The sequence below is a fragment of the Camelus dromedarius genome, chromosome 12 (genome assembly GCF_036321535.1).
Source record: "Camelus dromedarius isolate mCamDro1 chromosome 12, mCamDro1.pat, whole genome shotgun sequence".
NCBI lineage: Eukaryota > Metazoa > Chordata > Mammalia > Artiodactyla > Camelidae > Camelus > Camelus dromedarius.
Genome location: NC_087447.1, coordinates 29,908,871 through 29,924,407, shown reverse-complemented (window position 1 = coordinate 29,924,407; position 15,537 = coordinate 29,908,871). Strand labels below are relative to the sequence as shown.

At 33.5% G+C, this 15,537-nt stretch overlaps 1 protein-coding gene across 7 annotated transcripts in view; it reads left to right on the top strand.

Annotated features, from left to right (window-relative positions):
• The window catches only part of ANO3 (anoctamin 3), a 360,413-nt gene that overhangs the window by 236,019 nt on the left and 108,857 nt on the right, over nt 1-15,537 (top strand). For all 7 annotated transcript variants that reach the window (XM_031459864.2, XM_064492497.1, XM_064492496.1 and 4 more), the window contains one exon: nt 10,040-10,140. In XM_031459864.2, the coding sequence (XP_031315724.2) occupies nt 10,040-10,140 (101 nt within the window). The remainder of the gene's footprint in view (nt 1-10,039; nt 10,141-15,537) is intronic.

The following is a 15,537-nucleotide window of genomic DNA, read 5'->3' as shown; positions in this document are numbered from 1 at the left end:
AAGGACACCTTCATTGCTTACTAGTTTGGGGAAGTATGAATAAAGCTATTGTAAACATCCTTGTGCAGGTTTTGGATGGACATATATTTTCAGCTTCTTTGGGTAAATACCAAGGATTGAATTGATTATTGTATGGTAATAGTATGTTCAATTTTGTAAGATACCTCCAACCTTCCAAAACAGCTGTACCATTTTGCATTCCCACCAGCAATGAATAGAGTTCTCTGTTGCTTTATATCTTTGTCAGGACTTGCTATTGTCGGTATTCTTGGACATTGGCCATTCTGATAGGTGTGTAGTGGTATCTCATTTTTAAAAATTTTTTTTTATTTTCCTGATGACTTGTGATGTGGTACATCTTTTCATACACTTATTTACCATCTGTGTATCTTCTTTGGTGAGTTGTCTGTTAAAATCTTTGCCTTGTTTTCTAATTGAGTTTTTTTTTATTGTTGAGTTTTAAGAGTTCTTTGTATATTTTGGATAATATTCCTTTATTAAGTGGATCTTTTGCAAATGTTTTCTCCCAGTCTATGGCTTTTCTTCTCATGCTCTTGGCATTGTCTCTTGCAAAGCAGAAGTCCAGCTTATCAATCATTTCTTTCATGTATTTGCACTTAATGTTGCCTCTCAAAAGTCCTCACTGTAAATTATCTCATATAAATTATATGTGTAAGGTCATATGAATTATCTCAAATGTTATCTCCTAAGACTGTTGTATTTTACATTTAGGTCTGTGATCCATTTTTACTTAATTTTTATGAAAGGTGTTAGGTCTGTGACTAGGTTAATTTTTTTTTAACATGTGAATGTCCAATTGTTCCAGCACCATTTGTTTAAAAGATTGTCTTTGCTCCATTGCATTACTTTTGCTCCTTTGCAAAAAATCAGTTGACTTTTATAAGTCAGGTTGATGTTTATGTGGGTCTAATTGTGAGCTCACTATTCTATTCCATTGATCTACATGCTTATTCATTCACCAATATCACTACTGTAGCTTTAGAGTAAGTATTGAAGTCAGGTTATCAATCCTCCAACTTTGTTGTTCTCTTTCAACATTGTATTGGCTATTCTGAGTCTTTTTTCTCTTCATGTAAAATTTATAATCAGCCTGTCAATATTTACAAAATAATTTGTTGAAATTTTGATTGTCCTTGCCTTAAATCTGTAGATCAAGTTGGGAAGAACTGACATCTTGATAACACTGTCTTCTTATCCATGTACATGGAATATCTCTTCATTTATTTAGTTCTTTCTTCTTTGATCACATTCATCAGAATTTTATAGTCTCCCTGATACAGATCTTGCATGTATTTATTTGATTTACATCTAAGAATTTAATTCTTTGGGGTGGTAATTAAATGATACTGTGCTTTTAATTTTAAATTCTATATGGTCATTGCTGGTATATAGGAAAGCAATTGACTTTTATATATTAACCTTGTATCCTTCAACCCTGCTATAATTGCTTATTGGTTTCAAGAGGTAGGTTTTTTGTTTGTTTGCTTGTTTGTTTGTTTTTTGTCTATTTATTTGAATCTTCTGTGTAATGATCATGTCAGTTGTGAACAAAGTCAGTTTTATTCCTTTCCTTCCAATCTGTATACCTTGTAGGTCCTTTTCATGCCATAGTGTATTAGCTAGTACTTCCAGTATGATGTTGAAAAGGAGCGGTGAGAGGGGACATTCTTACTTTGTTCCTTATCTTACTAGGAAAGCTTCTAGTTTCTCAGCATTAAGTATGATGTTAGCTGAACATTTTTTGTAGATATTCTTTATCAAGTTGAGGAAGTTCCCTTCTATTCCTAGTTTATTCCAAGTTTTTATCATGAACAGGTTTCATATTTTGTCAAATGTCTTTTTGTATCTATTAATATGATCATATGATTTTTTTCTTTTAGCCTTTTTGTGAGATGGATTACATTAATTAATTTTCAAATATTAAACCAGCCTTGCATACTTGGATAAATCTCAGTTGGTTGTGGTGTATAATTTTTTATACATTATTGGATTCTGTTGCTAATATTTTGTTGAAAATGTTGCATCTATGTTGATGAGATACATTGGTCTGTAGTTTTGTTTTCTCTGAATATCTCTGTCTGGTTTTGGTGTTAGGATAATGCTGGCCTCTTAAAATGGGTAAGAAAGTATTTTCTCTGCATCTGTACTCTGCAAGAGATTGTAGAGAATTGGTACAACTTCTTTCTTAAATGTTTGGTGGAAATCATCAGTATACTCATCTGGGCCTGGTGCCTTCTGTTTTGGAAGGTTGTTAATTACCAACTCAATTTCTTTAATAGGTATAGAATTATTCAGATATATTCCTTTTGTGTGAGTTTTGACAGATTGTGTTTTTCATGGAATTGGCTTATTTCATCTAGGTTATTAAATGTGGCCTTAGAGTTGTTCATAGTATTTTTTAACTAATCTTTTAATCTCCATGTCTCTTCTTTCATTTCTGATATTGGTAATTTATGTTGTCTGTTTTTCTTAGCCTGGCTAGGGTCTTACTGATTCATTGATCTCTTCAAAGAGCCATCTTTGGGTTTAATTGATTTTTTTTTTCCTACTGATTTCTTGTTTTAAGTTTCATTGATTTCTAATTCTTTTTCTTTTCTTCTGTTTATTTTGGGTTTAATTTGCTCTCTTTTTTCCTATTTCCTAAGATGGAAACTCAGATTACTGATTTTAGTTCTTTCTTTTTGTCTAATATATGCATTCAATGCTATAAATTTTCCTTTAAGCACTACTTTCACTGTCCTAAATATTGAAAATTTACATTTTGATAAATTGTGTTTTTATTTTTATTTATTTCAAAATATTTTTTATTCTGAGATTTTTTCTTTGTCTCGTGTTATTTAGAAGTATGTTGTTTAATCTCCATATATTTGGGGATTTTCAGGTTACCTTTCTGTTATTAATTTCTAGTTTAATTTTACTGTGGTTTGAGAGACCACATTGTATGGTTTCCATTCTTTTAAATACATTGAGGTGTATTTTATGGCCCAGAATATTCTCTTTTTTGCTGAATGGTCCATGTGAACTTTAGAAAAATGTGTATTCTGTTGTTGGATAAAATAGTCTACAGATGTCATTTATATTCAGTTGATTGATGATATTACTGAGTTCAACTATGTCCTTGCTGGTTTTCTGCCTGCTGGATCTATTTCTGATATAGGAGTGTTGAAGTCTCCAACGAAGATAGTGGATTCATCTATTACTCCTTACATTTCTACTAGTTTTGTCTCACATAATTTGAGACTCTATTACTAGGTACATACAGTTTAAGAATGTTATATCTTCTTGGACAATCAACCTTTTTATCATTATATAATGCCATTTTATCCCTCATAACTTTCCTTTATTCAAATGGTTTTTTTTAAAATGCTCTTTAAAGAATTTTTTTTCCAAGTGAAACAATAAAATTAACAACATTCACTAGAAAAAAAAAAGAAAAATAGGAAGTAAAAGCATATCTCTCATAGTCTCATTTTCGAAAAATAAACCACTCTTGCTATTTTAGTTAAACATTCTAGGGTTTTAAAGAAACATATTTATCACATTACAGAAAGAAAAAAAAAACTTACGTAAAAAAAAATCAAAAGTATAAAAATATACAAAATAAAAACTAAAGTATTTACCTTCAGTGTAGATTCCTCATTTGGGCTCTAGACACAAATTTCAAACATTTTTACTTCTATTTCTCAATGTAGCCCAAATGAGGAGTCTACACTGAAGGTAAATGCTTTAGTTTTTAGATTATAGATGGTAACATAAACCGTGGTTATGATGAAATCACTAGAGAGAATGAGGGGGAAAAAATAAACCTAGGAGTGAACCTATAAAAGTAGGAAAGGAAAACAGATGGTTTAAGGAGTTGGACATAGGTGGAAGACGAAGAGATGAGGAGTCACAGGGAAGAGTGGTTACCAGGGCAAAATACTGCTAAGAAGTCAGGTAAGACAAGAAAGAGGCCCAGTTAGTTGGAGGATGTAGAAATCTTTGGTGAAAACAGTGAGTCATTTCTATGAAGACATAGACTTGAAAGCTAGTTTGGCATGAAGGGTGACTGGATAGTGGGAAAATAGAGGCAGCAGCAAACGTCGTCAGCTTGCTCCTCTGTGAATGGGAGGATGAAGAGCGACACCCAGAGAGGGAAACGAGGTCTCATGAGGTTTCACTTCTTTCTGTCTTTCTTATACGACATGTTTAAATGATGACGAGGAAGACCCAGGAAAGAAGGGTGAATGGAGAGAAGCAGGGAGAGAAGGGAAGAGAAGGACAGGGAAGAAAAGGGAGAGAAAGACTGAGGAAACAGAAGATTGATGAGATTTTAAAAATGCCTTCTGGGGAGGGTGACTGGGAAGAGCCAGTATGGAGTTAGAAATAATCAAGTATAGTATCAAGGAATATTAAGATTCTGGGATTGCATTTCAAAGTTCATTTTCTGCAATTATTTATTTTGCTCTCCAAAGGTACATTTACCTATGTTTCTATTCTAAGAATGATGACATTGATTTTTTTTAAATGGTTGAGTTCATTAGACCAGATTAATTATCATAGTGTTAATGTATAAAAGCAACCTGCTATGACAAACACAGTTTAAGGGAACAAAACAGGAATTTTCCCAACCACGTTTTTAAAAAAATCAGTATCATGTGTATTGCCCTTTTAAGCAAGCAAACATAGAAAGAAACGTAACTCTCTAAGATAGAACCTAGATATATTTTTAATTTAAATCTTATGTTAACTGATGACCAACTGGTATATAAATACTTATAGTTATCTCAACTATTACATCCAATGTTTTGCATTATCACAAAGATTTATTTCCTCTTATAGTTTCTACTACTAGAAGCTGTGGACTTTGTTTGCAACTGATTTTAATCAATATTAAATTGAAAATATTTAGGGCTTGTGACAGGAGGAAAGGGAAAATGAAATTGTGAAAATGTCAGCAAGTATTGGATTTGTTAGCTGAAAAAATGAGCATATTCCCCAGGGAACAAATTCCCATTTTTTTAAAATTTACATTTGCCAGAGTTAAGCACTGAGCCTGGCACAGAGTAGATCTCAGATCCTCATTAAATTGCATGTTGATGTGGACAGTTTCTAGATGGTTGCATCACCAGCAGATAATGATGCGTATTTGAAGGCTGTGTGAATGAACAGGTAGATGATCTATAACAGTCAGGACAGATGCTTTGTTATCCAAGTATATTTCAAGATCATATCAGCATTTTGTCTTTATCTTATCTTACACTTAATACCATGAGCTTCCATATTTTATTTATTTTTTTTGGAGCTCTCTGCCACCAACTGGCAGAGTGATCTTGTAAAAACACATTTTTTAATTTCTTTTTCTCTCGAGAATGAATGTTCTACCTCTTGGGAATTTTGGACGGAATAATTAAATAATAATGTGAAGTGTGAAGGCAGTGGGTGTTTTGTTCCCTTGGAAAAGCCTGCCTTCATCAGAGCTAAACAGAATAGTACCAGATTGGGAGCTTTTGATTCCAAGGGAGAAAGTAATCTTTCTCCCTGCCAACACCAGCCCTTCACCAACCCCCTGCTCAGTAGCTGCAAGAAAATAAAACTACTTTTGTTTTTGTTATTGTTGTTGTTTTAAGTAGAGGTATAACAAAAGAGAAATTAAGCTGAGGAAATTATAAGAGAAGACAATTCATGCTGCTTGGAAAAAAATCTATATATGTATAAAGTTAAGGCATACAAAATTAGAAATGTTCTAGCTGTGTGTGCACTTAGCTTCACATTTCACTCATTGATGGTAGAGTTCTTCTAAAGCATCTCCTTTATTTAAGTGTATTAGATTTTTTTTTCACATCTTAAAGGTTGACAGGAATTAATTAATAATCAGTGCTAAGCCAGCCATTCATGATACTAATTTGAATCCTGACATAGTACCTCTTCCAGAATAATTCTGGCTTGTTTGCTTTCTTGTCTTCATCATCTCTTGCTTAGGTACAAGTTTCACAGACTGTGTATTCAAAATAAGTAAACTTATTCATTCATTCATTCATTAAACAAATGCTTAGTGAGTGATTACTGTGCACCTGGCATAGAACTAGGTGCTTGGTACACATAAATGAACAAAGCAAATATTTGTTCTCTCATGGCACACACATAAATAAGCAGATTAATTCATTAGAAGATAATAAATACTAAAGGGGAAAAAAGAAAGGTGAGAATGATGGAGTGAGAGCAGGCAAGTAATAGCAAGTGATCAAATGATGGACTCAGAGTGAGGAAGAGGGAGACTAGTAGGAGGGGGGTTAGCAAGATATTGAGGGAGATAAAAGGCTTTATAGGTCTTTGACAAAACTTTGGTTTTCACTCTGACTGAAATGGGGTTCTGAGAAGTTACATGGTTTGAGTTAGATTTTTAAAGAATAACTCTGGTCATTGCACTGCCAATAGACTTTTGGGAACAAGAATGTGAAAAAAGGCTCCATTAGAAAGCACTGTAGGAATCTCAGCCAGAGGTGGTGGTGACTTAGACCAGGGTGGTAGCTGCAGAGGAAGTGGGGAGCGATCAGATTCTAGCTATGTGTACTGTAAGGGAAAGCTAGTCAGGAACCAACAGGTAGCATGAAACACAGGTTCTCCTGCTGTGGAGGTTAAACCTTCCCAGATCTCTCCCAACACCCACGCCTGTGTTGGTCATTCCTCCTTCATGCTGCTTATGTGTTCTGGCAACCAACACGCCTAAGCTTCAGGAACCATGCTGCTCTGTGGGAGAGTGTGCTCTCCATGCATACTGGAATAAGGCTCAGCTCCTAAGAGACTATTTATTGTCCTGAGATCTGCCTATTCCACAATTGAGATCCTCACTTTCAAACTTGCATGAAACTATTGAAGAGAATGCAATGATCCAACATCAGTACATTTCTCAAGGGCTTGATTTTTGAGTCTGAAATCATCCCACATGTAAAAGGTGTCATTCTGGTATAGACTGATGTTGTCTGAGTCTAGACTCATCAATTTTCATAGAGGTCTCACTTCTAGATTCTAGGGATAATGAGCACTAAATATGTTTTCTGTAATCTTAAGGGTCTCATTTTCTCTATCTTTGAGTAACTGCTGAAAAAGAACCCACATCTCCCCAGGAACAAACAATAACATACAGGCATAGAACAATTTAAATACATACAGATAAAATTTCCAAAGAAACTATAATCTATAGAAATACAGTTTTATTACAATTTATACCCAGGTTATATACCAGAAAAAATATTTAACTCTTCAATAAACACTTGATCAACTCACTCTACTTCAGAGGTTTCCCCAAATCATAGGTTGTTACTGGCTTTATACTTGTATAACTCAAAGCCTGTTATAGAAGGCTTACAAAACCAAAGGGAAGGCTCCACCAAAGATGAATCACATCTCTATTTACTGACCAAAAGAAAAAAGAGAAAGATTCTAGTTGAGCTTGGAAATTAGCCATTATTTTGGCCATGGTCTATCCAAGAGGCATTCTGTCAACTGAGAATTCTAGATAACCTCATATATTTGGGTCCTTTATAGTCCAGTCTCCCCTAAGACTCACAATAACTCTGTAAGTTAAGATCATTCACTCCATTTCTTAAGAGAGAAAACTGAGGATCAGAGAAGTTAGGTATTTCCCCAAGGTCAGAGAACTGCTAAATTGTAGAGATGGAATTTGTCCTTAACTCTTTGTGATTCCAAACACTATGGTCTTTGTACCATATCGTGTGATTTATTCTAAGTAGGCAGTTAGGGTTAACGTATAAATTGTGGTTGGTAAGTGAAAAGTAAGTTGGTATAATACCAGTAGACAACACCATCATTTCAAAAGAAGGATCTTCAGTATCATTTTCAATACAAGAATTCTTGTATGGATAAGGCAGGAAAAACTGTAACAAAGCATGAAATGCTTTATCTTAGAATTGCCTCAGGTGAGAGAATCATTTAAATAGCTGAATGTCTATGCTTTTTTTTTTTTTTAATATTTGGTAAAGCTATCCTTATCTCTACCACTCCTGCACAGAAATCTTTCAACCAAGTCTGGGATAGTCACTAAAAAGAGCCTAGAGATATTAATATCATAATTACTCTTTTTTTTCCTTATACAGTGACAGATTTCTAGCTGGGTAAAGAAAGGTGTATTTTTGAATAAATAGTTATTTGAATGAATTAGTGCTCATTAAAAAAGTATACACATTATTTCCTCAAGCATAGCTAAAGTTTGTAAATTTGGTCTGAATTCAAAGGCCTGTAGATATTTAGCACATACTTTGCCTTCTGTCACTGTCAATTTTTATTTTCATCATTCTTTATCTTTAATTTAAAGCAAACATATTTGAAGAAGGAAAGCCCTTTGTAAATTGCACTGGAAGCCTCTTTTGCTATTTTTCCTATGGTGATTTGCAAAATACTAGTACATCAACAGATGTGGTATGTGTTTGGACCAAGGGGTTTTTTTGTTTTTTTTTTTTTTTTCAAAATTCTAGAAATTCAGTTTATGTATTTACCTTCTTATATATTTTAGCAAACACTTGCATATTAAAGTATCTCACGAGTACTCTAGTAAGAAACCCAAAGTTGTGTTGACCATGGCACATCCTCCCCCATCCCCCCACCTTTTTCCATAATATTCTATGGAACCAACTTTGGCAAATGCTGGTCTGTTAAACTGCCTACCCAGTGAATGGTGGTCAGTCTGAAATCTGCATCTGAATATTAATCCAATGATTGTCCCAGGGCTCTCTAATAATACTATTTTTGAAAGAGTACTATAAATTTAAAAGATTGTTCTGGCAAATTCTTGAAATTAACCATATCTAGAACATAGGGCTTTAAGACTATTTATGAAATTTGTACAATTTAATTTTTAAATATATATGATTTTAAATTTGACTGATAAATTTCTTCCATACTTTTGAGTTTTTAAGATTGGTATGTTTCTTGGGAAGTTCTGTCTAGCTGAAATTTAAAGGAATGATGTTAACCAAATAGAGTCCAGCTATGTGTAACCTGACAGGTGTGCCCGAATAGAAGCAAAGAGCAGTTCTTCCTTCACATAATTCAGCTTCTCTCATCATTTGAGGGGTAAGCTCTGTGAAATTCACTGCTAGAATGGCTGCAAAGTTCTTACTTGCTCTATGAGCCTCAGGTATTGTAGGAACTTCCAAAAATGACCGCCTGTGTTTTTTTTCTTTTCAAGTAGAATGTGAACATGAATGATACATAGTGCCAAAGTAGTCAATTATTTAGTTACTTATTTTAGACCACAAGACCAAATCTAGGACTCTTGATGATTATCTGGTTCAAAAAGTTACAAGCAAAAGTACTCAGAAAGTGGAATTCAATGCTGGGAATTCTTAAGAGTTAGACCAGGGCACTCAATTTTATTAAATGCTTCTTAGATAATTCTGATGCATACTTTATTTCGCCTAAAAATCTCTTAACTAGATCAAAGACACTTAAATTCTTATAATACCTTGCAGGAAAAAGTATACTCACCTTTTAAGGTTAGAGCAAGCGTGCAAATTTGGCAGCTCTGTAAGGCCATGGACTTGTAAGATTTATGCTCTGTTTATCCCCAGGATTCTCCTAGGACCTAGCAAGTAGTAATTAATAAAATGTGCTAGAAGAATAAGTGAATGAATAACTGGTGGCAACTATCAGTGTTGTCTACCCCACGCCCCACCCACTGTGCAGTAATGAGAGGATCATGAGAAAGTGTCCACTAAGAATAACTTCAGATTCCTAATTGGCTCATGATTGTTCTTACTGGGGATTCTGGGTCTTAATAACGATCAAGGGAAGAAAACGCACTCATTCACATGGATGGTTATTTCCTGCACACAGTGGCATTATTACATATTATTAAGGTATTTTTGTATTAAGAATTTTCATTCCTATAAATTCTCTTTAAATCGGTGATAATGATTCATGTGTAGACAAGGGAACAATGTTTTTTTTTTTCTCAAATCAAACTGTGGCATGATATCATCAGTGCTGATTCTAAGTGGTGCTTGTTCTGCTATTGTAGCCGGCGGTTGCAAACCCTGATATCATGTTTATTAAAATTCACATTCCATGGGATACGCTGTGCAAGTATGCAGAGAGGCTGAATATCAGAATGCCCTTCAGGTACTTTCAAATTTTATTTCATTCTGTCTCAGTGTATATTAAGATGAGGCTGTTTTTTGCAAAAACTGAGAGCCATAAAGGTAATTCTTTCTACAGAAAAAAATGCTTTTTCTTCCAGAGTTTACGTTATCTTGAACACTTATTTTCCTTCTAATTTTGCTTGCCTAAAGTGCTAAATTTTCTGGTTCCCTCGACACTTAGTATCATTTCTAGCTGGACTTGAGCAGTGGGAGGGAAAAATAGCTGTTTTCAAATTTTAACTTATAATTCCCAAGATTAGTCTCACATCTTATTTAATATGGGTAGACAGAATTCTTACTATTTTTGTGGAAGGCAGGAAGTGTAAGTGTGTAGCATTCTTATGTATACAGTGTTCTTTTCTGTATAGCAGTTAACAAGGATCATTCCTCAGGTGCATTTCAGCCAGATGGTTTCTTAGCTCTGTCCTCAATACTAAAGGATAAATGATAATGAAAAGCCATCTCAATTTGAAGATTTTTTTGGTCCTTCCTATAGGCAAGCAAAAATTGAATAGTATTGTATATTTTGTGTTCAATGCAAAGTGTATCACTTTCCATCATCATTTCTCAAAATAATATTCAACAGTGTTTCAACTATGTGCAATTTTAACTTATGTTGAAGATACGAACATTTATACTTATTTGAGGCTCAGTATGCTTCATCAACTGCTAAGGAGGTTTTAAAAGGTTCAGGGTAATAAGATGCCAAGTCAAAGAACTGCTAAGTAATGAATATAACTGAACAGTAAAAGTGCAATAAAAAATATGGAGAAATTTCCCAGACCTGATACATGGAAGAAGCCAAGTCTGTAAGAGTGCTGACAGTCAGTCTCAAGTCACATGACAAGCCTCCACACTATTCAAGACAAAATGTGAGATGTTGATCGCCATCTCTTTCAGTTATTTGAAACACCTCAGGCTTTGAAAGATGCAACCACAGTCATTACCCACAAAACAGAAATTGATTAAGCGTTGGCAACTACTGAGGACTCTTACTGTGACAATGTTAGAATTAGATTCTTAAAATGACTCCCATTCCTGCCTGGCTAAAAGATACAGATAATATTTATGAGATAGGCAAATAATACCTTGAAAAGCTTGGCAAAAAAAAATAATAATAATAATAATATAATAACAAAATAAAAAACAAAAGAAGATGAATCAAGGAAAGAAGTCTTTTCAGTTCGTTAGCACCTACACAAATGATCAGTCAGATACCTAGGAGCACCTGAAGTTTGTACATTTTTATGAAACTTGGTCCCTGAAAGAAGCAAATAAGGACCTATGAGGTATTATTGGTGGTGTGATTAGTTTGAAGTCTACAGAGGACTGATTTCAGTTGAGGTCATTCAGCTGAACTAATCTTGAGAGTACAACTAGGTGAATATCCACTGTGCTGCTCTAATTTCTTGACTTCTGAGGAATTTCTCGCTGCTGACCCTGTGTCTCCTTCTAAAAGTCTTTTGACATACATGTGACTTATTACAGTCTGATAATGGGAGAATACTTGCCATTTGTTTCTATCCGATTTCTTTTTATTTGGTCTGTATGTATTCATGCTGCACAAAATCATGCTGAGTTAAAACAGGGAGCTACTTTTTAACTTATGAAATTAGCAAAGACTTGCACAAGTAACAGTCTTCAAACCTAGTACAGATATGGTGAATAATCACCTCTGTTGACTTACGGTAGGAATCAAACTTCATAAAATATTCTGAAACTGAATTTGAAATTATTTTCTGTGAGACTTAAAACTTTTCATAACCTTCACTTTTTATCTTAAGATGCTAATTGAAAAATATGTAAAAACATTCCCCAAATTATTACTTATAATTGTGAAAAATGGAAATATTTTCTATGCTCAGTGGTAGAGGATTTAAATAAGTTAAGTATACCCTTGCAGTGGAATATAATTCATTTATAAAATGAATGGGTACAAGAATTTCTTAATGACGCTAGGTAAATAATAAATAATAAAATTTAAATAAAAATATATAGGATATATATTTATTCATACAAAGTGATTCCAACAATGTAAACTGAATAAAATAAATAAAATCGGAAGAAAATTTAATATGCTACAAATGATTGCTTCTAATGGGTGGGATTGTGGGTCTCTATTATTGTGTTCGTTTACATTCTCACAAAATTGTTTTTAACAAGTTCTAATTTGACCGCAGGATATAAACAAGATTGCAAAACACGTGTGACATGTGAAATAACCTACTTTCTGATATCAGAGAGAAATTGCCAAAAAATTCCAAGTCCAGTCTAACTGGTTTCATGTGCCTTCATCCTTCCCTATTCCTGAGATTCTGCCACTGTTTCTCAGAAGAGTTATAGTTGCATTTATGCACAAACTAATTTCCTTGTAGATCTGAAAGGAAGAAACCCTTAGAGACTATCACAAAACATGTCATTTCAGTGGGTTTCAGTGTTCAGGTGTTCTGTTCAGGTTAAGTGAACATTGTGTTAAAATATCTCATTAAAAAAGGATCGTATTACCCACATACCTCCTCTGGACTTTAAACAAAACACATTTTTGCCAGGAGTCCAAAAGATTGGCTCCTTTTTTGCTATCCAAAGAGGGAATTTGGAATCATTTGATTCTTAGATCCTGGCAAAGACACAGCATTAATTTGAAGTAATACTCTTTTAAATGAAAAAGTGTCAGTTATCATGTTTGCTTTAACACCAGATATTTGACATTCATTATTTCGAAGGTGGTTTTTCCTTTCTTTATCAATATACTTTCAAATATATGTTCCTTCTGCTTTAGTCTATGGGGAAAAAATCTTAGACAATGGCAACTGAAACTACATGTCATACATTTCATGTAGCTCTTTCTACCATCTCAGTTGGATTTTATTAATTTAAAAAACTGAAAGTCTATTAGAGCACGTTGGCCTTTTTTCCCTTCACTTCCCTTACTTTTGACTTTTCAGATAAATTTTGAGGACCTCTAATTGAAAGAATAATCAGTATTCTCATAACTTTGATTTTTAAAGAAATATGTATCGAATTTAATTATTTGTTTCTTTTCCTTAGAAGTTCATTAAAAACAATTACCTTGACAGATTGTGAGTGACCTCAGTTTGTATTAGATCTCCAATCTGTGTGACATAGTGTCTTTTCATTCCAGGGGAGGTTTTGAAGAAGATCCATTCTTCAGTCAACTGGTTTTGCTTTTTATAAATGACATTCATTTTTTTAATTTTCTAGTAAGATTGCATTTGAAAGAGGAGTTCTGATACATCCAAAGAAAAAAATATGAAAAACATGGAATGTGTGCAGTTACTATCTCTTTTTATTGATGTTGTGGCTGAAATTTCTTCCTTATAATATGTTTTTTTCAAAATAATGGTTCCAATGGCCACATTACTGAAACTTTTGGAAAATGATACTGGGATTCTTTTGATTTAAAATATAAAAATTAGAAAATATACAGCTTTTTTCAAAGGAAATTTATTTGTCAGAAATATTGTCAAAGGAGTACTGGTTTCAAAAGATGTAAAAGAAAAATATTCTGTGGCCAAATATGTTTCTGAATTTCTAAATTAAACAATAAGCTTATTTACAGTAGGACTTTATAGAGAAATGGTTCTCAGTCTTCAGAGAGCATCAGAATCACATGAGAAACTGTAGAAATGCAAGTTCCTGGAACCCACACCCAGAGATTCTGGTATATTAGGTCTGGGATAGGGTTGGGTATATATGTTTTTTTTTTACAAGCATCCCAAGTGATTCTGTTATAGTTGGTAAAAAAAATATTGTCTTGGAGATTTTAATATTTTAATAATTCTTATATATTTTTTGTAAATTCCAACAGAGCAGCCTTTCCTTAATTTCTATCTGATGATGGATTCTTTTTTTTAATCTTAATATGATGATGTTCTTGGGAAAACAGTTTGAGAAATGTTCCAAAAGAACTTTATGTTCCAGCATCTTTTCCAGATCAGTTTAAATAATACATGTAACATTAACTAACTCCTTAGTAACTAACTTCTGATTTATTTATAAGGTAACTGAAATTTGGGATGGCAGTCAGCTCATAAAAAGAGAATGCTCTTCAAGCATAAACTAGTGGCAAAGTATTTTCATGATTGCTAATTCAGTTTCCAAATGTCAACACTTAACACATTTAGGAATAAATATATTGTCTTAAATAGATTTATATTGTCTGAAAATTAAAATATACAAGAATAGCAAAGAACTTAAATAGGAATCTTGCATATCTCTTTTCAGGACAAGATTTTTTTAAGGACTGATGCATAAAAATTTGCCTATGCTCAGCTATTCTGTATAACTTATTCAGTGTTGAAACCTATACGTTACACTCCACAAAGAAAAATTGAAAATTTATTCAGAAAAATACTGTTAGATTTATAACCCTTTTTGCAAAAGGTTTCTGCTAACTTATTGCATGAACATGAATCTTTAACATTTTATCTAAATTTTCTACTTGAATATACTGTATGTGTAGAACTTTATATACCTAAACTTTCCAGTTATTTTTTTTTTTTTGATTCTTCTTCCAAAGTAAATATGACCTGCATATTGAACTTGATGTTTTGAAACCAACCAAGAAAAGTTCAGGGAATTAAAATAGCCCACATTTTCTAGTTTTTATCCTATCAGGGAGGACATAGCCTATGTCTTCTATAGTCCAGAAATACCAATTACCGCTTTTCATTATTTTCCTTTTGATTCAAAGGTGATTCCTACTTATTCTTACCCTTCTGTCACATTAAAATGGTCAAACATATTTTAAGATGACTCAGTCATCCTGTAGCTCCTTAAATTGAGTTCCAAGATAGGGTCAACCTCTCATCTTTCCTCCAACCCCTGCTCCCACAAATATTTTAATCGTGACAAATTTGGGGAGAATATTTTTTAAATACTAAGAACAATCTTTTATCACAATTGGGATTAAATTTAGATCACTTTTTAATGCAAAGGATACCGCACTCAAAAATAAAATAACTTAATAACATACAGGGAGCCCAATATGTAGAAGAGATAAAGGTACAGTAGCTCTTCTTGACAAGGAGCAGGGACCCAGAGTCCCACTCACGTGACTTTCCTTCTCACTTGGCCCTGCAGACATCTCCACATGTTGCCAGCCACTGGCTATGTGAAAAACTGGTTGGAAACAGTGATTGAGATAATTATTTACTCATAATTTTGAGCAGTTGTTGTACTAGGTGTGTAGGTAGGTAGGCAGATAAATGCAAGATGTGAAATAGAAGAATCTTTCAAGTGAAAAATTACAGGAAAAATAAAGACAGCTCTGTTGATGAACAATATACAATTGACAAATAATGGAATGAAGATTGTGAGTAGGAAATAATTTGGTCCTAGAGGCTCCTTTATGCAG